The sequence below is a fragment of the Natator depressus genome, chromosome 1 (genome assembly GCF_965152275.1).
Source record: "Natator depressus isolate rNatDep1 chromosome 1, rNatDep2.hap1, whole genome shotgun sequence".
Taxonomy (NCBI): Eukaryota; Metazoa; Chordata; order Testudines; family Cheloniidae; genus Natator; species Natator depressus.
In genome coordinates, this window is record NC_134234.1 from 158,035,715 (window position 1) to 158,061,056 (window position 25,342).

The 25,342-nt window shown below is 43.5% G+C and overlaps 1 protein-coding gene across 5 annotated transcripts in view; it reads right to left on the bottom strand.

Annotated features, from left to right (window-relative positions):
* Positions 1-24,228, bottom strand: part of B3GALT5 (beta-1,3-galactosyltransferase 5) — a 106,928-nt gene extending 82,700 nt beyond the window's left edge. For 2 of the 5 annotated variants that reach the window (XM_074969795.1, XM_074969802.1), the window contains exons 1-2: positions 24,081-24,199; positions 22,947-23,058 (exon numbers count right to left, since the gene is read on the bottom strand). In XM_074969795.1, the coding sequence (XP_074825896.1) occupies positions 22,947-23,000 (54 nt within the window). In that variant the 5' untranslated portion in view covers positions 23,001-23,058; positions 24,081-24,199. Of the gene's footprint in view, positions 1-9,390; positions 9,526-16,225; positions 16,644-22,946; positions 23,059-24,080 lie in introns of those variants that run through there. The other 3 variants (XM_074969820.1, XM_074969827.1, XM_074969811.1) reach the window with 3 other exon arrangements.
* Between the last annotated feature and the right edge of the window lie 1,114 nt (positions 24,229-25,342).

Sequence of the window (25,342 nt, forward strand, 5' to 3'; positions counted from 1 at the left end):
CTTTTGATAGGGAAATTAGCTTGATCTTCTAAAATTAAAGTGTTGGGCTTCTGCCCATGCAAGGAATTAAAAACATACATGGTGGCATACGTACAAAGGCAAGTTTATATTCTTCAGAGCCGCAGGTTCCTTGGGAGCTTAATCCTCTGGGATTGCTCTGTGTAGAATGTCCAAAACCACTTCAATGTCCTTCTTTTACTCCAATTCAGGTTCTTGAAATACCATGAAAATATCTGGTCACTAACGTAAGTGTCCTTAAAGTTCTGAATAACTGTTCTTGGCGCCAAATCCAACTCACTTTACTCACATGAATGGTCCCATTAATTTCAAGGAGACTTCTCGCATGCATAAGGCAAGCAAGATTCGGAGCTATTGCTTTATTATAGTTCATCTCCAGTCTGAGGCCTGCAGTGAACTCCATTGTTACTAGACACAAATCCACTTTTCAGATATATATATAAAAATACGCCACATGCCTTCTTCCCTTCATTTGCCTGTTAATTGTCTTTAGATTGTAAGCGCTTCTGTTCAGGGATATGTTTTTTTAATATGTTTGTAAGGCTCCTAGCACACTTTTGAAGCGACTGTCTCTGTGGAGTAACTGCTCACTAATGTGAATAATGGAATCACAGTCTGGCCCTTAGTGCAAGAATGGAAACCTGTCTGGTTCTGAATATAAGCATGGTAACCACTAGCTCCATTTAATCTTTATCCAGGTTTTTCGGCCTTTAAGTTCCCCTTCCTGCAAATGATCACACGCAGCCAGAGTTGAAAGGTTTCTGCTCTGGCACAGCAGTCTGCCTGTATGGATTGGAATCTCAGTTAGAAAGGTGCATTTACTGGAGCAAAGCAATGTCTGGTTTTAATTGTTTTCAGTCCAATTGATACTTACCATTTTTACTTGCTTCATCATACACTTTAAATTCCAGTATGCTAATTTTAAGAAGCTGAATGTTCTTTTATTCTTTTGAAAGAAATTGTGTGCATGCACCCAGAGGTGTGATTCTTAGAAACCAAAAAAATATATGAATTGAATGCATTTTCACTCTAATAATATTTTGCTTTTGCAATGTTCTTTCATTCATATAGCTGAAGTTCCCCTCCCCCGCCCCCACTAAATTTTCTTAGCCAGATAAATTCAGTAAGCTTATTTAGTTTTGGTGGAAGCATTTCCTGCTCACTGACGCAGGGTCCTTGGACTCTTACCTGTTTTTATTTTATTCCCCTGGTAATCCCACAGGCAAGGCAAGAATGACTATCGTGATAATATTTTCAGTTTTGTGTATAAGCTGGTTTTTCTCTATGCTTCTCATCATTGTAGTAGCTGAGCAGTTGCAAACATTAATAGATTTATCCTCACAACAATCCTTTAAGTATCATTAGCCCGATTATACAGATGGGGAATTGAGGCTCAGAGAGAGATTAAGGTCGTTATCCTGAAAGTTGCTCCCTGCAAATGGATCCAGGCACCTCTGTGGGGTCAGCACAACTCAGTGGGACTCCATGAAGGTGCAGGGATCTGCCCACACAGACGCAGTTGCAGGTGTGGGGCCTAAATATCTAAAGCTGTGGGCACATAATATTTGGAGGCACTTTATAAAATTGTGGTTTACCCAAATGCATACAGAAAAACTGTGGGAGAGCCAGCAAGAGAATCCCCCTTTGCTGAGTTTGCGTCCAATGCCTTAACCACAAGATCATCCTTCCTGCTTACAAGTGAACAGGGGGAATCTGGAAGTTAAAAAAATACTTAATATTAAAATAGGCGACTTCCAAAACGACCCTGTTTTGGCTCATCTTTAGTTCAGTATGCTAGAGTTCTGTTTGCCTTCCTCACTGACAGCTGAGCTGCTGCTACCTTTCAGTGCCATAAAGCAGGTATTGAAATTCCTCAAACTTCCAGCTCCTCTCAATGTATACATTTTCAGTCCTGCTCAATGCACGCACCAGTGGCATACAGTCCAGTTTGCTGCATGGGGTACATGGGAATCAGAAGGGTCACAGTGAAGTGAAAGACTGGTTATATGGTTGCATCCCTGCTCCATGCAGCCACAACTTGCTCCTTGTGCTTAGTGGGCTATGGCTAGCCAGAAGGGAGAGGGCATCAAGGAACAGCCACTACATGTAACATGGTCTACTAGGACTCCACTGTGAGTTACAGTGCAACTTCTTTCACAAAGAAAAGCCATAATTCTTTCACCATGGCTTCTCATACCACAGACATTTGCCTGTTCAGAGTGTGGGGAACCAGCCATTGGACTCTTGAAAGTAGAGATGGTTGAAAACATCAATTATTTGTTGCAGGAAATTTAGAAAAATTTTCTTTGTCTTACTTAAATTTCCTGGTTGCGGGGGAGTGGGACAGTTTTTAGTTAAAAGGTTAAAACTATGAAGGGAAAACCAAAATATTCCGTTTTCAAAACACTTTTTTGGCAAAATGTTTCAGTTTTCAGTAAAAACGTTTGGTTTTCAAAAAATTAAATTTTTTTACCAAAATATATTTTCAGATTTGACCAAAATGGATTTTCATTTTGGACATAAAGCCGTTTTCCACCTAAAAAAAAAGTTTTGGCCAATTTTTTTCAGACGTGTCTACTTGCAGACCCTCTTGTCATTGTTCAGGGTGGGGGAGATGACCCATGGAGGGGAAATCACTCTGTGAAGATGTTCCCAGATGTGTAAGGTGTGCACAGAATTTCCTCATGGATCTTTGGGTTCTGAATGATTGCCTGGCCCTACCCCTGCTGTGCTGACACATCTGCAGAGACTGCCTATGCGAGCCTGTCTAGGTTTAGCCTCTTCAAAACCATGAATTTGTATAGGTAAAACCTCCCAGTCCACAGCATTTTGCCCAGAAAATGGAAGACACAGGCCTTGCTCCTTTCTGCCATGCACTTCCCTAAGAGTCCTTAATGGGCCTGTGTACCTGCACTACTGTGAATATTTTTTAAACATTAGCTGAGGCCCATGTGCCTAAACAGAGTACTGAGCCATATCTGTCAGCCTTATATGTATAACCCACACACCTCCTGGGTGTGGTGCTCTGTCCCCTCTAGTGGCACCGAGACCACTTAGAGATTAATGAGTCTACTACAGCCTTAGCTAAAGGCCTTGTGGCTTTTAGCTCATGCAGTAGATGCTCATGCACTAAGCTCCAGAGACCCCAGGTTCAACCCTGCTCGCCAACGACTGGGGTCTGTCAGTGTTACACGTGCACCACAGTTAAGTGTGGTTTCCTTCAAAGTCATAACAGGATATTTTCAATATTCACCATATTAAGGCTGCTTCAGGAGAAATACTCCTGGGGGAATTCTGCGCCACTGCATGTCTGCAGAATTCATGTCCCCTGCATATTACTTTGCTTCCCTACAGAAAAATGACTTTCTGACAGGGAAGCAAAGGGAAGCTGCAAGAGCAGTCACGCACCACTCCCTAACTGCGCAGGTACATTGTTTCAGGCACCCGGAGCAGCCAGCAGAGGGGTAAATCATTGTGGGGCTGGAGACACCCCAGCCAGTGGCTCCTAACCTGTGCTGGCGGCAGGAGAGGGTGGGACTTCCTTTTCCCCTACAAGGAGTGGCTGGGGCTGTGTCAAACCCAGCCCCAGAAGCCTTCCCCAGCTGCAGGAAGCTCAGCATCCTCCCCTGCTTTCTGACCCCATTGCTCCTCAGCTGTGGGGGGGGGGGGGTGTCACTCAATGGGGACCTGCTCCCCCATCCACATAACCCCCATGCGTCCAGACCTCCCATACTCAGACACCCCTGCCAAGTCTCACCCAGTACATCCAGAACCCCCCTAGCCCTCCATACCCAAATCCCACCCTACTGAACCTTAGCCCCTGCATCTGGAGGCTGCCTACACCCAGACCCCCTGCCTCCAGACCCCCACCTATGCACCCAGACCAACCCCCACTGAGCTCCCTGCACTCAAACCTCCACCCTGATGCACCACCCCCTGCACCACCTTGAGCCCCCACAGCCAGACCCGACGCTACTGACCTCCAACTAGCTGCACCCAGACCCTGACCCCACCAAGCCCCAATTCTCCAGCACCCAGACACCTCCCCCCACTGAGACCCCCACACCAAGACCCCTCTGCTGAGCCCCAATCACCTTCATCTGGAAGCCTCTGCAGAGTCCCATTGCCCCTGCACCTGGAACTCCACCAACGAGCCTCTGTGCATCCAGCTCCCCACACAACTAGACCCCCCACTAAGCTGCCTGCACCCAGACTGATCCACACAGAATCCTCTCACCCCACACCTGGATCCCCCCAGACTGAGCCCCTCTACACATGGATCCTGCCTGGTTGAGCCTGCCTGCTCCACACCTGGTGTGCCTGGCACAGAGGGGAAGGGCCCCAGGGTGTTTTTGGGCCAGGCCCAGGCCTTGTGCTGTGTCAGGGTCATGTGCAGCCTCACCGCTGAGTCCGTGTCTCAGGGGTGGGGTGTGTGGAGGTGCAGGGTGATCTCCCACCTTCGTGCAGTCAGTGGCCTGTGCTCCCTACTGCCATGCTGGAGCCTCTGCATTTATTTATTGACAAATAAAACTTGTAGAATTTTGCAGAATTTTAAAATATTGTGCACAAAATTTTTAACTTTTTGGTGCAGAATTTTTAAGTTTTTGGCACAGAATGCTCTCAGGAGTAGAGAAAGGAGCATCTTGTGGTTAAGGCACTGAACTAGAATTCAGAAGAGATGGCTTCGCTTCTCAGCTCTCCAAAAGACTTCCTGTGAGATCTTAAACAAGTCACTTTCTCTCTTCATTCCCCATCTGTAAAAAGGAGGTAATAATAGTCCCTCCTGCCCACTCGTCTCTCGTCTGTTTATATTGCCAGTAATTTGGGGCATGGGCTGCCTTTTACCATGTGTATGTACAATGCCTCACAAAATGGGGCCCTTATCCGGACTGGGGCTTTTCAGCTGCTATTATAATACAGATAATCAGTAAATAACTTTGGTGGGATACAGGCTTAAAATTAAGCAAACATTTAAGCATTCTGCTGGACTGGGGCCTAAAGCCCAGATACTCAAAGGTCATATGCTCCTAACTTTTATTGGTTTCAATGGAAGTTAGGACCCTAAATACCTTAGTGGATCTGGGCCTCAGCCTCTAATTCAGATTTCCAGCCTGCTATGTGCATATGCTTATGGAAAAGTCCTACAGAATTTAATAGGGATAAAACAGTAGGATTCTACAGAAATTACTCTAAAAAACTAGAGAGATTTATAGCAAATTATCTCCTTTCTATAGGTTATCTTGAACCTCCTCTAGTATTTTATATCATGAAAATATCTCTTTTCTGTTCTACAGGAAAGTCACCATTTTCTATTAAATTCTATTAAAAGGAGGTTAGACTGGATGACCCTTGCGGTCCCTTCTAATGTGATGATTCTATGATTCTACAGGACTTTTCCGATATGGGTTTGAGCTAGAGATTGCATTGTGTCTAGTTATTTCAAAGGGTTTTGCTACTTCCATTGCTTTATCTGCACGGTGTTCTTTTTAGGGTATTGACCATTACCTGCTTTTTTGCCATTGAAAACTTTTTCCTTAGACTCACTGGTGCAGCAGTAAAAACAATGAGGAGTCCTTGTAGCACCTTACAGACTAACAAATTTATTTGGGCATAAGCTGTCGTGGGCTAGAACCCACTTCATTAGATGCATGGAGTAAAAAATACAGTAAGCAGTATATATATGAAAAGATGGGAGTTGCCTTACCAAGTGGAGGGGACAGTGGTAACTAGGCCAATTCAATTAAGGTGGAATTGGCCTATTCTCAACAGTTGATTACTTTTGTAGTGCTAACGAGGCTAATTCAATCAAGGTGGACCTCGCCCATTTCCAACAGTTGACAAGAAGGTGTGAGTATCAGCAGAGGGAAAATTACTTTTTGTAGTGACCCATCCACTCCCAGTCTTTATTCAGGCCTAATTTGATGGTGTCCAGTTTGCAAATTAATTCCAGTTCTGCAGTTTCTCGTTGCAGTCTGTTTCTGAAGTTTTTTTATTGAAGTATTGCCACTTTTAAGTCTGTTATTGAGTGTCCAGGGAGACTCAAGTGCTCTCCTACTGGTTTTTGAACCACATTGCCAACTCTGTCCCCATATCTATTCAAGGGACATCATCATAGGACCTAACCACATCAGCCACACCATCAGGGGCTCATTCACCTACACATCTACTAATGTGATATATGTCATCATGTGCCAGCAATGCCCCTCAGCCACGTACATTGGCCAAACTGGACAGTCTCTACTTAAAAGAATAAATGGACACAAATCAGACATCAGAAATGGTAACATACAAAAGCCAGTAGGAGAACACTTCAATCTCCCTGGACATTCTATAGCAGATTTAAAAGTAGCCATACTTCAACAAAAAAACGTCAAAAACAGACTTCAAAGAGAAACTGCCGAACTACAATTCATTTGCAAATTTAACACCATTAATTTTGGCTTGAATAGGGACTGGGAGTGGCTGGCTCACTACTAAAGCAATTTTCCCTCTCTTGGTATTGACACCTCCTCATCAATTACTGGGAGTGGACCACATCCACCCTGATTGAATTGGCCCTGTCATCACTGGTTCTCCACTTGTAAGTAACTCCCTTCTCTTCATGTGTTAGTATATTTATGTCTGCATCTGTAATTTTCACTCCATGCATCTGAAGAAGTGTGTTTTTTACCCATGAAAACTTATGCCCAAATAAATCTGTTAGTTTTTAAGCTGCCACTGGACTCCTCGTTGTTTTTGTGACTCCGTGGTAAGACTGGTACAGTGATCCAGGAGTTCACATTTGTCCCTGGCTTGGTGAATTCTAATTATAGAACACAACACCAGCTTGGGCTGTCTGCCTTGTTTTTGACAGTCTACCTGAGGTCAGCATTCAGAGTCATGAGCCACTCCAGACAAAGACAATGCGTGTAGCTGTTTATTACTTTGTCTAGATCTGTATACTTCTTGTGCTAGATAAAGAGTGATTGGTTTTTAGAACCCTTTCAAAGTCTGTGTGTTCAAATATCACGTGTCCCTAAGGATGTGAACTGTAAACCAGAGTAACCACAAGGTTGGAGCTTTGGGGAAAAGTTGTGCTTAAGCTACTGAGAAGTCTGGCGGTGTCAGCACTGGTCCTGGGGGCCTAAGGCAGATGGGTTCCATGTTGATGAAGGGGTAACATGATCGAGAGCCTATGTCCAGGAAGTGTTCCAGAGAGGCCAAGAAAAAAGAGAGCACTGTTTACCCAGACCATGAGAAATGTAATAGCACACAAGTCTAAGGACCCAAATACAGCAGCCTGGTGTAGTTCTACAAGGGCGCTGTGACACCTTAGCACACCCACATATAAAGCCGTAGGCATTGTTTCCTGTTAAATATAGCTTTAAAATGTTCTAGTTATACATTTAAAGGACTTGACCCTCTAGAAAACAGTTTCTGCTAAACCAAAGGGAAAATTGGAGACTGTCATCTGACTTGGAAGCCCTTCCTTTAGGCCCTATTAATTATTACATTTATTTATACAGTACAAGAGGTGTAAGGTTGCCTGGCATACAGGATCAGGGAAAATATTCCTGCCATAGGGAGAGGAGTAACAGTCTGGAGTCCTTGTGAGAAAAGGAGACTAAAATGTCAGTTTAAAGAAATATTCTGCTCAGTTATTCTGGTGCAAATCTGGAGTAATGCCACTGAATTCAGTGGAGTTACTTTAGACTGGCACCACCAGTGTTACTGAGATCAGAACATGGCCTAATGAGCCAGCTACATCACCTTGGTGTGGTTTGGAGAACTTATTTCCCCCTCGCTGTAGTAAAAGACAAAAAACTAACAAGAGACTCAAAAGTCTTATGACACAAAAAGTAGAAGTCTGTTGTTAAATATCAAACAGAAGGGCAGGTCCTCATCTGATGTAAATCAGCATTGCTCTGTTGAAGTCCATAGAGCTATCCTGGTTTACACTAGCTGAGGATCTGAATTAAAATGGTGTTACTATTTACTACAGGAAGTGTCTGTCTACTTTTGTTTTTTTCTTAAGTGGCAAAACTCAAAAAACTTCCATTGTGGCCAAGAGCTACCAGTTCTTCTCTATCCACTATATATTGAATGGAGCCAAAATGTCAATACAAGGTTCATAACTGTGTGTTAATTTAGGCATGAAATTTCTGCAGAGCGGGAGTCAAGCAGCCCCTGGGAACAGAGGAATAACATAAGTTATACTCTCGAGGCCAATGGGGGCTGCAGGAAAGGCGGCTAGCGTGTCCCTGGCCTGCGCCGTTTCCTGCAGCCCCCATTGGCCTGGAGCGGCGAATCGAAGCCAGTGAGAGCCGCGATCGGCCGAACCTGCGGACACGGCAGGTAAACAAACCGGTCCGGCCCGCCAGGGGCTTTCCCTGCACAAGCGGCATTCCAGCTTTGAGAACCACTGATCTAGACCATCACTGACAGGTGTTTGTCCAACCTGCTCTTAAAAATCCCCAATTAAGGAGATTCCACAACCTCCCTAGGCAATTTATTCCAGCTCTTAACCACTCTGACAGTTAGGAAGTTTTTCCTAATGTCCAGCCTAAATCACCCTTGCTGCAGTTTAAGCCTATTGCTTCTTGTCCTATCTTCAGAGGTTAAGAAGAACCATTTTTCTCCCTCCTCCTTGTAACAACCTTTTATGTACTTGAAAACTGTTATCATGTCCCCTCTCAGTCTTCTTCTCCAGACTAAACAAACCCAGTTTTTTCAGTGTTCCCTCATAGGTCATGTTTTCTAGACCTTTAATCATTTTTGTTGCTCTTCTCTGGACTTTCTCGAATTTGTCCACATCTTTCCTGAAATGTGGCTCCCAGAACTGGACACAATACTCCAGTTGAGGCCTAATCAGGGCAGAGTAGAGCGGAAGAATTACTTCTCGTGTCTTGCTTACAACACTCCTGCTAATACATCCCAGAATGATGTTCGCTTTTTTTGCAACGGTGTTACACTGTTGACTCATATTTAGCTTGTGATCCACTATGACCCCCAGATCCCTTTCCGCAGTACTCCTTCCTAGGCAGTCATTTCCCATTTTATATGTGTGCAACTGCTTGTTCCTTCCTACGTGGAGTACTTTGCATTTGTCCTTAGTGAATGTCATCCTATTTACTTCAGACCATTTCTCCAGTTTGTCCAGATCATTTTGAATTTTAATCCAATCCTCCAAAGCACTCGCAACCCCTCCCCGCTTGGTATCGTCCACAAACTTTATAAGTGTGCTCTATACTAATAATACTACCATGTAATATTTAAGTGGTAAAAAAAAATTCACAGCTCAGAAATATTTCTTCTTGAAAGTTACACACCGCCAAGCTGAATATTTATTTTTAAAAATGGAAATAAAATTGTCCTTTCAGAAACTAAACTTACCCTGTTCAGGAAGGATGAAATCAGAGATAGCATGATTATCTAAACCAGTAGTTCTCAGCCTTTCCAGACTACTGTACCCCTTTCAAGATGTGGATTTGTCTTATGTAACCCAAGTTCCATCTCACTTAAAACTACCTGGTTACAAAATCAGACATACAAATACAAAAGTGTCAGAGCACACTACTACTGAAAAATTGCTTACTTGCTCATTTTTACCATATGACTATAAAATAAATTTCAACCCCCCCAGATTGAGAAATGCTGAGATAGTATATAGAGCTGTATAAACAAGTCATTGTCTGTATGAAATTTTAGTTTGTACTGACTTCGCTAGTGCTTTTTCTGTAGTCTGTTGTAAAACTAGGCAAATATCTAGATACGTAGATATCCCCCCTGGAAGACCTCTGCGTACCCCTAGGGGTGCACATATTCCTGGCTGAGAGCCACTGATCTAAACCAATCAAATTAAAATCAACCCCATCATTACTATTTTTCTTGGTATGTTGATTTTAAAAAGTCACAGCATCTTCATACTAAAATATATATGTATTTTTTCTCAACAATAATACAAAGTTTAACAGACTTAAAAGTGGCAATTCTTCAACAAAAAAACTTCAAAAACAGACTTCAACGATAAACTGCAGAACTGGAATTAATTTGCAAACTTGATACCATCAAATTAGGCCTGAATAAAGACTCGGAGTGGCTGGGTCACTACAAAAAATAATTTTCCCTCTGTTGATACTCACCCCTTCTTGTCAACTGTTGAGAATGGGCCACATCTACCATGACTGAATTGGCCTCTTTAGCACTGACCGCCCACTCGGTAAGGCAACTCCCATCTTTTCATGTGCTGTAATATATATACCTACCTAATGTATTTTCCACTCCATGCCTCTGATGAAGTGGCTTATAGCCACAAACTTATGCCCAAATAAATTTGTTAGTCTCTAAGTTGCCACAAGGACTCCTCGTTGTTTTTATTTAATGACAGTAGATGTTGAGATTCAAAAAGTTCAAGCATTATAACTGCTAAAACACAAACTGTCAACATCATATGTCAAAATGACAGGTTTCAGAGTAACAGCCGTGTTAGTCTGTATTCGCAAAAAAGAAAAGGAGTACTTGTGGCACCTTAGAGACTAACCAATTTATCTGAGCATGAGCTTTCGTGAGCTACAGCTCACTTCATCGGATGCATACTGTGGTAACTGCAGAAGACATTAGATACACAGAGACCATGAAACAATACCTCCTCCCACCCCACTCTCCTGCTGGTAATAGCTTATCTAAAGTGATCATCAAGTTGGGCCATTTCCAGCACAAATCCAGGTTTTCTCACCCTCCGCCCCCCAACACACACACAAACTCACTCTCCTGCTGCTAATAGCCCATCCAAAGTGACCACTCTCTTCACAATGTGTATGATAATCAAGGTGGGCCATTTCCTGCACAAATCCAGATTCTCTCACCCCCTCAGCCCCCTCCAAAAACCACACACACAAACTCACTCTCCTGCTGGTAATAGCCTATCCAAAGTGACCACTCTCCTTACAACGTGCATGAAAATCAAGGTGGGCCATTTCCAGCACAAATACAGGTTTTCTCACCCCCCCCCTTTTTTTTTTTTACATACCACACAGACTATGCTGACAGCTTGTGCCACACGCTCTCAAAGAAACTGCGGAATCACTTGATCAACATCCTCTACAGCAAACAGGGAAAGATTAAGAATGAGCTCTCAAAAATGGATACTCTCATAAAAAACCAACCTTCCACACAAACTTCCTCGTGGCTGGATTTTACTAAAACTAGACAAGCCATTTACAATGCACACTTTGCTTCTCTACAAAAGAAAAAGGACACTAAACTTTCTAAACTACTACATGCTACAAGGGGCCACAGCAATGGTTCCCTCAACCCACCCAGCAATATTGTTAACCTATCCAACTATACTCTCAGCCCAGCAGAAGCAGCTGTCCTATCTCGGGGCCTCTCCTTCTGCCCCTCCACCCCCACGAACATGATACAGTTCTGTGGTGACCTAGAATCCTATTTTCGACGTCTCCGACTCAAGGAATATTTCCAAAAGACCTCTGAACAACATACTAATCCACAGAGGCCTCCCTACCAACATTACAAAAAGAAGGATTCTAGGTGGACTCCTCCTGAAGGTCAAAACAGCAGACTGGACTTCTACATAGAGTGCTTCCGCTGACATGCACGGGCTGAAATTGTGGAAAAGCAGCATCACTTGCCCCATAACCTCAGCCGTGCGGAACACAATGCCATCCACAGCCTCAGAAACAACTCTGACATCATAATCAAAAAGGCTGACAAAGGAGGTGCTGTTGTCATCATGAATAGGTCGGAATATGAACAAGAGGCTGCTCGGCAGCTCTCCAACACCACTTTCTACAAGCCATTACCCTCTGATCCCACTGAGAGTTACCAAAAGCAACTACAGCATTTGCTCAAGAAACTTCCTGAAAAAGCACAAGATCAAATCCGCACAGACACACCCCTGGAACCCCGACCTGGGATATTCTATCTACTACCCAAGATCCATAAACCTGGAAATCCTGGGCGCCCCATCATCTCAGGCATTGGCACCCTGACAGCAGGATTGTCCGGCTATGTAGACTCCCTCCTCAGGCCCTACGCTACCAGCACTCCCAGCTACCTTCGAGACACCACTGACTTCCTGAGGAAACTACAATCCATCGGTGATCTTCCTGATAACACCATCCTGGCCACTATGGATGTAGAAGCCCTCTACACCAACATTCCACACAAAGATGGACTACAAGCCATCAAGAACACTATCCCCGATAATGTCACGGCTAACCTGGTGGCTGAACTTTGTGACTTTGTCCTTACCCATAACTATTTTACATTTGGGGACAATGTATACCTTCAGATCAGCGGCACTGCTGTGGGTACCCGCATGGCCCCACAGTATGCCAACATTTTTATGGCTGATTTAGAACAACGCTTCCTCAGCTCTCGTCCCCTAACGCCCCTACTCTACTTGTGCTATATTGATGACATCTTCATCATCTGGACCCATGGAAAAGAAGCCCTTGAGGAATTCCACCATGATTTCAACAATTTCCATCCCACCATCAACCTCAGCCTGGTCCAGTCCACACAAGAGATCCACTTCCTGGACACTACAGTGCTAATAAACAATGGTCACATAAACACCACCCTATACCGGAAACCTACTGACCACTATTCCTACCTACATGCCTCCAGCTTTCACCCTGACCACACCACACGATCCATCGTCTACAGCCAAGCTCTGCGATACAACCGCATTTGCTCCAACCCCTCAGACAGAGACAAACACCTACAAGATCTCTATCAAGCATTCTTACAACTACAATACCCACCTGCGGAAGTGAAGAAACAGATTGATAGAGCCAGAAGAGTTCCCAGAAGTCACCTACTACAGGACAGGCCTAACAAAGAAAAGAACAGAACGCCACTAGCCGTCACCTTCAGCCCCCAACTAAAACCCCTCCAACGCATTATTAAGGATCTACAATCTATCCTGAAGGATGACCCAACACTCTCACAAATCTTGGGAGACAGGCCAGTCCTTGCCTACAGACAGCCCCCCAACCTGAAGCAAATACTCACCAGCAACCACATACCACACAACAGAACCACTAACCCAGGAACCTATCCTTGCAACAAAGCCCGTTGCCAACTGTGCCCACATATCTATTCAGGGGACACCATCACAGGGCCTAATAACATCAGCCACACTATCAGAGGCTCGTTCACCTGCACATCCACCAATGTGATATATGCCATCATGTGCCAGCAATGCCCCTCTGCCATGTACATTGGTCAAACTGGACAGTCTCTACGTAAAAGAATAAATGGACACAAATCAGATGTCAAGAATTATAACATTCATAAACCAGTCGGAGAACACTTCAATCTCTCTGGTCACGCAATCACAGACATGAAGGTCGCTATCTTACAACAAAAAAACTTCAAATCCAGACGCCAGCGAGAAACTGCTGAATTGGAATTCATTTGCAAATTGGATACTATTAATTTAGGCTTAAATAGAGACTGGGAGTGGCTAAGTCATTATGCAAGGTAGCCTATTTCCCCTTGTTTTTTCCTACCCCCCTCAGACGTTCTGGTTAAACTTGGATTTATGCTGGAAATGGCCCACCTTGATTGTCATGCACATTGTGGGGAGAGTGGTCAGTTTGGATGAGCTATTGCCAACAGGAGAGTGAGTTTGTGTGTGTGTTGGGGGGGGGGGGGTGAGAAAACCTGGATTTGTGCTGGAAATGGCCCACCTTGATTATCATGCACATTATAGGGAGAGTGGTTACTTTGGATGAGCTATTACCAGCAGGAGAGTGAGTTTGTGTGTGTATGGCGGTGGGGGGGTGAGAAAACCTGTATTTGTGCTGGAAATGGCCCACCTTGATTTTCATGCACGTTGTAAGGAGAGTGGTCACTTTGGATAGGCTATTACCAGCAGGAGAGTGAGTTTGTGTGTGTGGTTTTTGGAGGGGGCTGAGGGGGTGAGAGAATCTGGATTTGTGCAGGAAATGGCCCACCTTGATTATCATACACATTGTGAAGAGAGTGGTCACTTTGGATGGGCTATTAGCAGCAGGAGAGTGAGTTTGTGTGTGTGTTGGGGGGCGGAGGGTGAGAAAACCTGGATTTGTGCTGGAAATGGCCCAACTTGATGATCACTTTAGATAAGCTATTACCAGCAGGAGAGTGGGGTGGGAGGAGGTATTGTTTCATGGTCTCTGTGTATCTAATGTCTTCTGCAGTTACCACAGTATGCATCCGATGAAGTGAGCTGTAGCTCACGAAAGCTCATGCTCAGATAAATTGGTTAGTCTCTAAGGTGCCACAAGTACTCCTTTTCTACATGTCAAAATGTTTGCCTTAAATCAAACTCTTAAGTTCTCAGGCAGCATTTTTCTTTCTATGACTATCTGTAAATTTTGATTATTATCTATGAAAATAATTTTTCTTTGGTTTGTGTGTTTATGATGAAGTTGATGTTTAACAACATTTACCATTAAAAATCTAATCTTTCCAAGCCTATAAATAGCTCTTGCTTCATCATGAAAAATTATTTATTGCATCCTCATTTACAAATGCTTATGGAAAGCTGTGCTGACATCTAGTATTGAATTTTTATAATTAGTCATTTGAGTGAAAGAGGAAAAACATGAACATGATATTTTTTAAAAAAGATGAGGGGCTTTCTCTTGTTACTTGGGAGTGATCTAAATGGATATAAAGAACGATGAAAAGAAAGGATACACAGAATTGATAGAGCTGCAAATACATATTTGAACAAAAGAGAGCATATTAGTGATACACATGTTGCAGATATTGCTATCAAATTTCTGAGATTATCAGTAAGATTTAAGAACAACCCAATAAGTTTTCAATCATGTGCATTCTTTTTAAATCAGAACCTCTTTTGGAAGGTTTCTTTTACCATTTTAGCTACTTTCATTGCCCATGTAAGACACCTCAACCCAGCACCCCCCTACCATTCTCTGCCCTTTCACTCCATGCCAATTCTTAGGTTGTCTGTTTTTTAGTATTTTGAGGGGTTTGGGTTTCTAGTGTAGAATTTTTTCAACTGTGTCTTTTAACTATCGTATATATGTGTGAGAAGGGGAGTTTTGGTCCTTGTTAAGGCTAATGATCCTAGAAGTTGTCCAGTCTATCCATAGAACTAGCACAGTGCAGGCAATGGCAATGCAGGCTTCCTTCACTCCTCCATTAATGTGCCAAACCTCAACCTGGAGGGAACACTTCCAACTATTCATTACGGCTAAGTGGTGCCAGGCAAACATTAACAAATACACTCACAGGGCATGAACCTGTAAGATCACCCTTGTGGTGCTTACTAATGTAAGTAGCCCCATCAGCTTCAAGGGGACTACTTATGTGCATAAGTGTTTTCAGGATTAGGCCGTGTGATTGTTTTCTTGATTGTTTGCATAGAAGTAGTGGGGAGGGGAAATGCCTTAATAGTTGGAAGCATATAATCCAGGTGAGGTTTCAGGCAAACTGAGGAGGCAGTGAGGGAACCTGCATTGCCATTACCTCTTCTGTGGGTAGGTAGGACAATTTCCAAGACCACTATGGCACCTTTTAAGAGCAACACATACGCACTCTTATCAGTTAGATTATTTATTTATCAACAGTTTAGGAATTCTCAATCAATATACTCATGCTGAATGTTAAATACTATGTGTATCTTCTTGCTTAATTTTATACAGAATTATAAATACTTTAAAAACAGCTAATGTAACAATTTTTAAAAATACTTGAACATCTGCAGATATTCTGTGCTGTGTCAGGACCACATGCTGCATGCTTTGTTCATTCTCGCAAACCCACTGATTTGTGGGGTATGACTTATGGGAGCAAGGCAGTGCTTAATTTGTAATGGAAGAGCTGCTGGGGCTCAAACAATTAGATGCCAGGGCTCAAGCAGTTTTTTTACTTTCATAACTGACGTGGCGACCCCAGAGGTGCCAGGGCTATGAACTGCCAAGACTAGAAGTGCCTCGGCTCAGCCCCAGCAAGGCCTGACACAAATAAAACACTGGAGCAAGGCAAGCTGAATTTCGGTCCTAATCCTGCTCTCACTGAAGCAAGTTTTCATTGACTTCAGCAGAAGCAAGATCAGACCTGACAGAAGGGTTCTATATGCTAGAGTTAGTTACCCTCCCTTCCAAAAGTTGTCTACTATTACAGTTTCTTAGGGGACTAAATAATGTGGATGCATATGAAATAAAAAGAATCCAGATCCCCTTACCTCGCGTTTCTGCAGAGCACCCTCCGCTTTTATAGCCATATTGTATGAAAGCTGCAGTGAGTGGGCTAAAATCTCTATCACAAGAAGCAGATTAGGGTCTTTTACTTCTTCACTGGTGAGTGATCCTGATGCAAATGAGCCCAAATAAGATGAGAAATGATAATCTCCTTTAGAAGTGGGAGTGGGAGCAAATATCAATACAGCAATGAAACCCTGATCTCTGTGTGTGGGAGTGTCTCTCTCCCTCTTGCTACCTCATTCCCTCTCTCTGGTAGGTAACAGACTAACAGTATCACTGCAGTGTGACTGGCAGGAAAAGGAAAGTTAGGAACTGTCTACAAATGTTCTTATTTTGCACTTGGAGAAGGGGGAAAATATACCCGTGCATACACCTTAAATCACAACCGTGAAGATAAATCCTAGCAGATCTAAGAAAATTGTGTTCTAACAGAATTAGCCCTTTGTTGAGGAGCACTGAGAAAGCCCCAGCTCTACTCTCATAATGGAAAGTGACATTGCCTTGAGTCTCACAGTGGGAAACAAATCGCTCACTGCCAAAGAGGCAATCTTGAAGCATTCCCCAAGTTATGAGAACTTCTCCACTGACAAATCACAACACAGTGAAAGGGGGTAATGGGGCACATACCAATGCTCCCATAAGATTATCACTGACATGGCTTGGCACACACCCTTTCCTGATCTCTGTTTCCCCTTCTTTTCCTCCTATACATTCCTCGCTTGATAATTGTTTTTATTTCTTTAGCAATTTATTATTTCCATTCTATTATTTCAGGCCCTGATTCAGGAAAGCAGTCCCACTTAGGATAGCTCTGAAACATATGCTAAATTAAGCATGTGCGTAAGTACTGTCCTGAACAGGAATGGATTTAAGCTTCTGCTGACGTGCTTTCCTGAGTTGGGGGCCTACATGCTAGAGCTATGTACATAGATATGAATTTTTTCTGTGGTGGGCTTTTTTTTACTATTGACAATCTGAGATGTTTAGAGGCCTTCAATTATTGTATATGGGGTATTTTATTCTGTTTTTTACTTTGTATATGCTTCTACCTTGTCAATAATGTATCCACAAATAATTACTGATTTAGTATTGTCTAGATTTATGCAGAACATGTTTTAGGGGGAAAATGTTCTGTAGGCAGCAATCCTCTCAAAGAGAGCCTTAAATCCTTGAAGTTATGTACATACTTAAGTGCTTTCCTGAATGAGGGCACAGGTCCCATTCCTGCAAGGTACAGCAGTCCCCACACATGCTACACATTGCAGGATCAAGGCCATGCCTGGGGTACTTGATTCGTTCACGCACAGGAGTTCATTTCCTTTCTAACTCAGTCCTTGGGGGATAGATTCTGCATTCTTTCCACAGGATAGGGGTGAGGGTGCAGTATCTGGCCCTTCCGCTATATGTATTTCTTCCATATATGTCTTTCCCATCCCCCTTCCCCTCCCCCGGTATCTGTTGCAAAAAAGTTCATACAAAACCCCCACCAATCCACAGTGTCTCCTAAACAGGAGAAATTTGCTTAACTGCCCTTGAATCATTTCCCAGAGTGCCTTGCATACTCACTTCAGAAAATAAAAAGTTAAAGTGAGTTTCTAGGGCCCAACTCCACACTTCTTTTTTTGGCAAAGTTAACCCTCAAAGTGCAGTTGACAGGACAAGGTTTCAGTGCTATTTACCTAAAGAAAATCAAATGTATTGGTTACAGTCCCCACCACAGCAATTTGCAAGCCCAGCCTTTGGGCCTCAATAGCGCATTGCAATGAGGCCCACCATGTTCAAATGGTCATCTGGACCAAGTCATTATTGTAAGTGGAGCATTTGGTGTGCCAGGGCTGATGTGAACTTCCTCCAGACTACTGGCTGCCTGCCTGCAGCTTGTACAGTTCATGAGCTGCCTGTGTTGCCCTTAGGCCCTGCAAAACCACATGCATGTGATTAACCTTAAGCATGTAATTGAACTCAGTGAGGGCATTAAGTGCAATAGGACTACTCACACACTTAAAATGAGGCATATGCATAAGTCTCCGCAGGGTCAGGGCCTTAGTCATAAAAGGCCTGGTCCTGCCAAGTGTTAAGAACTCCTGTGAGGCAATGAGTGCCCTCAACTCCCATTCAAGGGATGAATGAACTCCTCTAGAATGTACAATGACTTTACCATATTCTACAGAGGGTTTCACATAAAAGCACTTGCACCTTTTAGATTTTATTCGGTAATCCCTTTAAATCAGCCTCCAAATTTTGATAGTGCAGGTCATGATTTTCCCCAGGATTAAATACTGGTAGACTTTGCAGTATCTTATCCATTGTTAATAGGAAAACAGTGCTGCTAAATCTGCACCATCTGGTAGCCTCTAATAATGAGGCAAGTATAAATAAGTGCTTATGATGACAGTCTCCCCTAAAAGATCCAATTTTGAGAACTGTATCACCCATCTAGTTGCGTATGTCAAAGTTCCAGGGATGCTGCAGCTGTATTCCCCCTCGATGGCCCACCAACAGCACTGTCTTTAGGCTTCTGGCTCCCAGCCATCACTCCCTCCTGACCAGGGATTTGAAGGCTGCGTAGTTCCCTGCCATACACCGTGATAGCGTCAGCAAGCCAGTCCGCCTGAAAAGGCCAGCACCTGTGCTTTGCTTTATGACCAGTGTCATGCCCAGAGTTACAAGTTACCACACAGCTCCTTCTAAGCAACCACATTTATTCTTCAAGTAAAAGCATTACAGAGAAAACATAAAAACAATAAAAGTTCCTAAACGCATGCTAAAAAACTCACTAGAGATCATCCCCCTGCAACTCCAGCCTACAGCACTGGTAGGTTTTAGTCCTTCAAAACCCACAGCTGGGTTTCCCCTGTGGTTACAAGTTCATATCCAGCTAAAAAAGATCCAGGATTAGAACAAAGGTTGTTTCTTTATACAGCTGGGGCCTTTGGTCTTGGCCTTCTGTAACAGGTAATTGGCAGAAAATGACCCTCTCCTCAGGGCACAGCTTCAAAAGGCTGGGTTTTTGCATAACTGGAGTTGGGGAATTTGCATTAACTTCTCCCAAGGGATTCCGCAGGAAATCCACTTAACACTTATTGTCCCAAAAGTCCATACTTCTCTGGCACATTTTCAGTATAGTCTTTCTAACTCCCAGGTCTTACATCTGTCACCCCCTAGAGAGGTTATATACGATCCCAGCCCACAATAATACATACACTTAATGCAATAAGGTCTTTCAAGGATATTGCAGGAAATTGCTAAATCTGTCACAGCATGAACACAGAGTCATAGAGTTTAAGGCCAGAAGAGGGACCGTTATGACCAGCTGTTTTGACCTCATGCCTAAATCAGGCCAAAGAATTTCACCTAGTGATTCCTGCATCAACTCAATAACTTGTAGTTAACATAGAACATACATTTTAGAGAGACACCACTCTTTATTTAAATAGTGCTGGTTGGGAATTTTCCAGCGAACCAGTTTTTCATCAGAAAATGCCAATTCAATTAAACTGAAATATTTTGTAGAAACATTTTGGTTTTGATGAACTTTCACTGAAACACAGACAGGTTTCCATTAGAAACCTGCCTAGTTTCCCGCCAGCTTACCTGGTGTGCTGCTCTGGAGCCGGGCTTCTAGTGTCAACAGCTCCAGGACAGCCCTGCCCTACATAGTGTCTTGGGGGAAGGGATCCCAGGGCTTCCAGGCTCCTTTCCACAGAGCCAGAAACCTGGAAGCCCTGCCTGTAGCACAGACTCTCAAGGTCTAGCCTCCCAGCTCTGCAGCAGGCAGCCTGAGAGCCCAAGTTCAAGCTGGGGCTCTCAGGTCTTCTACACCCCCTGCTCCATGGCTGGGAGCCCGGCAGCCCAGGAAGCATGGGGAGTTCTGGGTCACACAGTTTGGGGAGTCCCCCAGGAGTCGGACAGCCAGCTGCTCCATTTCATTTAGAAAAGAATCAAACCAAAACTGTTTGATTTGTCTAAAACAAAAAAATTCACAATTTCCATCCTGTGGGAAATGTAGAAATTTCTAGTTTTCTAAAGTGTTGGACTTTCCCATGGAAAGGAAATTCCAAGTTTCAACCAGCTCTAGATTTAAAGACTGCAAGTGACAGAGGATCCACCCCATTCCTTGATAAGCTGTTTCAGTGCTGAACAACCTTTCCTGTTAAACATTTGTGCCATATTTTCAGTGTGAATTTATATAGCTTCAACTTCCAGCCTTAGATCTTGTTATGCCTTTGCCTACTGGATTAAAGAGCCTCCCAGAATCAGAAATCTTATCCCTGTTTAGGCATTTATAGATGATCCAGGAGCGACAGAAGGTCCCTAAAAACGGGGTGGCCAACAGTGCTGAACTCGTGGCCCCAGCCTCTGTGCCGCCCCCCCCCCCCCCCCGGGGACCTGCCCCTGCACCACCCCTTCTCTCCAAGGCCCTACCCTCACGCCACCCATTCCCTCAAGCCCCTGCCCTCACACCGTTCCTTACCCTGGGGCCCCGCTCCTGCACCACTTCTTCCCCACAAAATCCCACCCTCTGCTTGCTCCTCTTCGCCCCCCCCATCTCTCAACTTTACAACCAGTAAAAAGTGGGGGGGGCATTGCCCGCAGGCCACCCCCCTTCCAGCACACCTGCCATGATCAAAACACCTCTTTAATTTTCTCTCCAATAAACTAAATAGATTGAGTGCCTAAGGTCTCTCCTTTCTTTAGCTTTTCGGTTTTCAGTGCAGGAGTTATCTGTTTTCTGTGTCTATACAGTATGCCGCACAATGGGGCCCCAATCCAGATTGGGGCTTTTGGGTGCCACCATAATATTAATATTTACTATCACCGCTACTATTAGTAGTGACATGTTTTCCAGACCTCTAATAATTCTTGTAGCTCTTTTCTGAATTCTTTCCAGTTTGTCAACATCTTTTTTTAAAGTGTGGACACCAGAGCAGAACACAGTATTCCAGTACTGGTATCATCAGTTAAATGCAGCGGTAATACCATTGCCTTACTTCTACTTGATATTCCCCCTGCTTATACAGCCAAAGATCACATTAGCCCTTTTAGCCACAGCACTGCTCTGTGTTCAGTTGTTTCTCTTTCATAACTCCTAAGTCCTTTTCTGTGTCATTGCTTTCCAGGATACAGTGTCCTATCCTACAAGTATGATCTACATACTTTGTTTTTACAATTATATACAGGTCATCTAATCTGAAGACAAAGTACTGATTCTGGAACTTGCTGATGGCACTTTACAGTAACTAGATATATGCATGAATCTGTCTCATTTTCACAGATACAGTTTGTGCTGCTTTTTCCACATAGTCTACTTTCTCTGTACAATCCAGCCTTCTGCATTTTGTTCTTTAGAGCAGTGGTTTTCAACCTTTTTTTCATTTGTGGACCCCTAAAAAATTTCAGATGGAGGTCCTACCCCTTTGGAAATTCAGACTGTGGTTCATGGACCCCTACCATAGAAGTCTTAGACTGAAAACTGACTGAACAGAATTCAACTATAAATGTTACATGTGCTCGGACCGGCATTTGACGCAGTGTGAGAAAGGGTGCCAAACTGTGTGCTTCTCTGGTAACGACAACACTTCTGGGTTTTGACTTGTAGGTGGGGGTAGTCACATAATTTTGATCAGAAAAATGGAATGCCTTTTCTGGGATCTGAAACTTTATTTTCAGAGTCACCTTTTGTGGACCCTTTAAACATCATCTATGGACCCCCAGGGATCTGCAGACCACAGGTTGAAAACCATTGCTTCCTCCCTTGACCTGCGCCACTTCCAGCAGCTCCCATTGGCCTGGAGCAGCGAACCACGGCCACTGGGAGCCGCGATCGGCCAAACCTGCGGACGCGGCAGGTAAACAACCGGCCTGGCCCACCAGGGGCTTTCCCTGCACAAGCAGCGGAACAAGTTTGGGAACCACTGCCTTAGAGCATATGGCATTGAGTGTGGCTCAAAAAATACAAGGGTAGCATTTTCCTTTATTTTTAAGTAACCTATCTGTCCAGTTTATTGTCAAACAAACAGTATTTGGAGAACAATTTTAGATGGTCATTTTTCATACTCACAGATTACAGGACTTCCAGTTGTTTGAGAAATACTTAGCCACTCCAAACATAATCAAAGAAAATATAATAGAGGGCAAGGAAACCAGTGCAAGCAAATGAATCCTTGCATTCTTGAGAAAATACCACCCAGTCCCATAGAAATAATGATTGACAACCAAATTTCCTATCACTCCTTTTCCTCCAACCGGTCTGCCTGCCAAGATTTCCTGAATCTGGCTGGAGCCCGGATTTAGGGCCCTGCAGGGTGGGAAGGTCCCAGAGCTCAGCCTCCAACCCAAGCCTGCAAGTCTACACAGCAATGAAAAGCCCCCCAGCCTGAGCCCCGTGAGCCCAAGTCGGCTGGCACTGTGCAGCTGCAGGCTTTTCTCTGCTGTGTAGACATCCCCCTAGGGAACCCCAGGAAGATTAACAAAGGATCAATTGATAATAGATAGCTAAGAGTTTGCAGTAGTTGGTTATGAGTCACATCCCAATACTCTTTAACAACTGGACCTGTCTACCATATATGCATTAAATCTTCTCTTTCATCCCAATTTGGCAACATTTATCCCCATTCAATCTATATACTGTACATATTTTTAACCTCACCGCTGTGAAATACCATTGAAACAGTATCTTAAAGACATTTTCTTTTATCATACCACAAACTGAGTCCTCTTTTCCGGATCAAAGCCCATTCCTCTGGGGTAATTCATTTATTCAAATCCTTTTCCCACCATGTCATATATGGACATTTCTTTTCAGGAAAGTTGTCTGCAAAGATTGAGATATTAGTTATAATTTTTTGTTTCCTAGTTGACCAGCAGACATCATTTCTATTAAGTTAGTTTCTGTATAAAAATTTTCTAGGAGATTAAGTAGTATAATGCCTAAGGTACTGGTACCATGGGAGAATGGGTCAACTGATAATTATTATTATTTTATTTATTTCTGGTTGTTCATTTACTGAAAACACTTTTTTTTTTTTTTTTTTTTTTTTACAAAATATGGACATTTAATGAAAAAATCTTGTATAAAAAAAGACAGTTTCTGTCCAAACAAACATTTTGACCAACAATTTTTGACCAGCTCTATTTATAAGTTATTGACAACTTTTTACCAGCCTTAACTTTAATTTAGACTGTTTTCCAGAAGAAAGAGCCAGTGGTCAGCTCTGGAGAGTGAAGTTCTTAAGGACAGCCATTGGGATTCTGTGCCTCTCCAGAGGTATACAGAGGAAGCAGCCCCTTTGCTCCCCCAAACTGCAATTGTGACAGGCCCTTGTACAGGTCAAGCAAATGGGAGAAGGCTCCCTGTGCATTCCCACCCTCCCTCACTACACCACACCACACCGGAACTCTGAGCTAGGTAAGTGTGTTGCTGTTAGCACAATAGAACAAAGTACTGTATTAAAAAGAGTCCCTCCTTCTTGTAATTCTCTTGCCTTTGAGCATGTAAGCACCTGCTTTTAGCTTTCAGATGGAGCTCAGTAAATGGAGTTCCAGTTTAGAAAAATAAGGCAATTTAATTTTTGTTTTGGAAACATACTTCTCAGTTAAGAAATTTTAAGAAAATATTGCGTAACACATGCACAACAAATTATTGTTGCTTCACTTATACAACAGCCTCCTCAGAGCCAATTCAGCAAAGTAGACAAATATTTTGATTCATAGCTACATCTAACAGGAACCTTCAGGTATAGTCAGATATTAAAATAAACTGTTTTGTTGTATGAACTACTTTTTGCTCATGTAAATTCCCAGAGTTTGAGAGTAATTAAGTATGTCAGGACTCACATTTTCCCCTCAGGTCTTCAGGCTCAAGATGTGCCCGAGCTAATATTGCAATCAGCCTCCTTTCTGTGCCCACCTGAATATAGAAAAGCCTTTGGTGCACTGATTAAAATCCCAGGACTGAGGCCTCTTGGACTGTGAGAACCACTTCAAGTATGTCAATGCAGTAACCATGGTAACCAAGCTACTCATGCATACTTGGTGCATATGAAGTCATGGCATAATGGTACGGGAAAGTTTAAAATAAAGTGGTTACAATCAAAATTATATTGCAGTTTAACACTGGAGAAAAATGACCGTCTTTAAGAAATGAAGAAATCTAAAACGTCAGGAGTGAACTTTTACTATTCAACAATCAAACATTTAAACAGTTAGTTACTGTAGTCTCTCTAGTTCAGCTTGTCATAGGTTTCCATTTAAAGCATGATTTTGAACCCCTCTAACAGGGGTGGCCAAACGTACTGACTCTCTGAGCCACATACAGTAATCTTAACAAGTTTGAGAGCTGGGCATGCCTGCAGGGGCTCGGGCTTCTACCCCACATGGGAGGCACCAGCCGGGGCTCAGGGCTTCTGCCCCACATGGGAGGTGCCAGCTGGGGCTTGGGGCTTCTGCCTCGCAGGGTATGCCTGCCCCACTCCTGCTGAAGCCCCAAGCCCTGGCAGGCACCCCCTATGGGACTGAAGCACTGAGACCTCCCTCCCCATAGGTACTGGAAGTAGGAGTGCTGGGGGTTCTGCCACACCCCTTGGCTTGAAGTGGTTTCCATTATATACAATGTTTACAGTTTGGTACAATAGCTCTCAGCACCCCTACTATAAAAATTGTTCCAGCACCCCTGTCCCTCCCCCCGCTGGGAAGAAGCCTCTAGCCCCACCACCCCACTGCAGGGCAGAAGCTCCGAGCTCTTCCCTCCCCACTCCTCTCCCAGTCTGGTAGGCGGAGAATGGGGGGGGCAGAGGGAGCTCTGCGAGCCACACATCAACTGTAAAAGAGCCACATGTGCCTCACAAGCTGCAGTTTGGCCACCCCTGTCCTAGAATTTCAGCAAAGGGAAATCAATTTCCCTGAAATGTCATGTGTATACTTCTACAAAACCTAAAGAGACATGTTCAGGAAAGTTTGAAGTTAATGAAACAAGGTATATTATTAATTATTACAATAGATATAAGAGATTAAAAGAAAAAGATGATTCACTTTTTAGAAGTTTCCTAAGCTTTTTTTTCTACTTGATATTTCAAAAACATCTTGGCCTGGCAACTCTA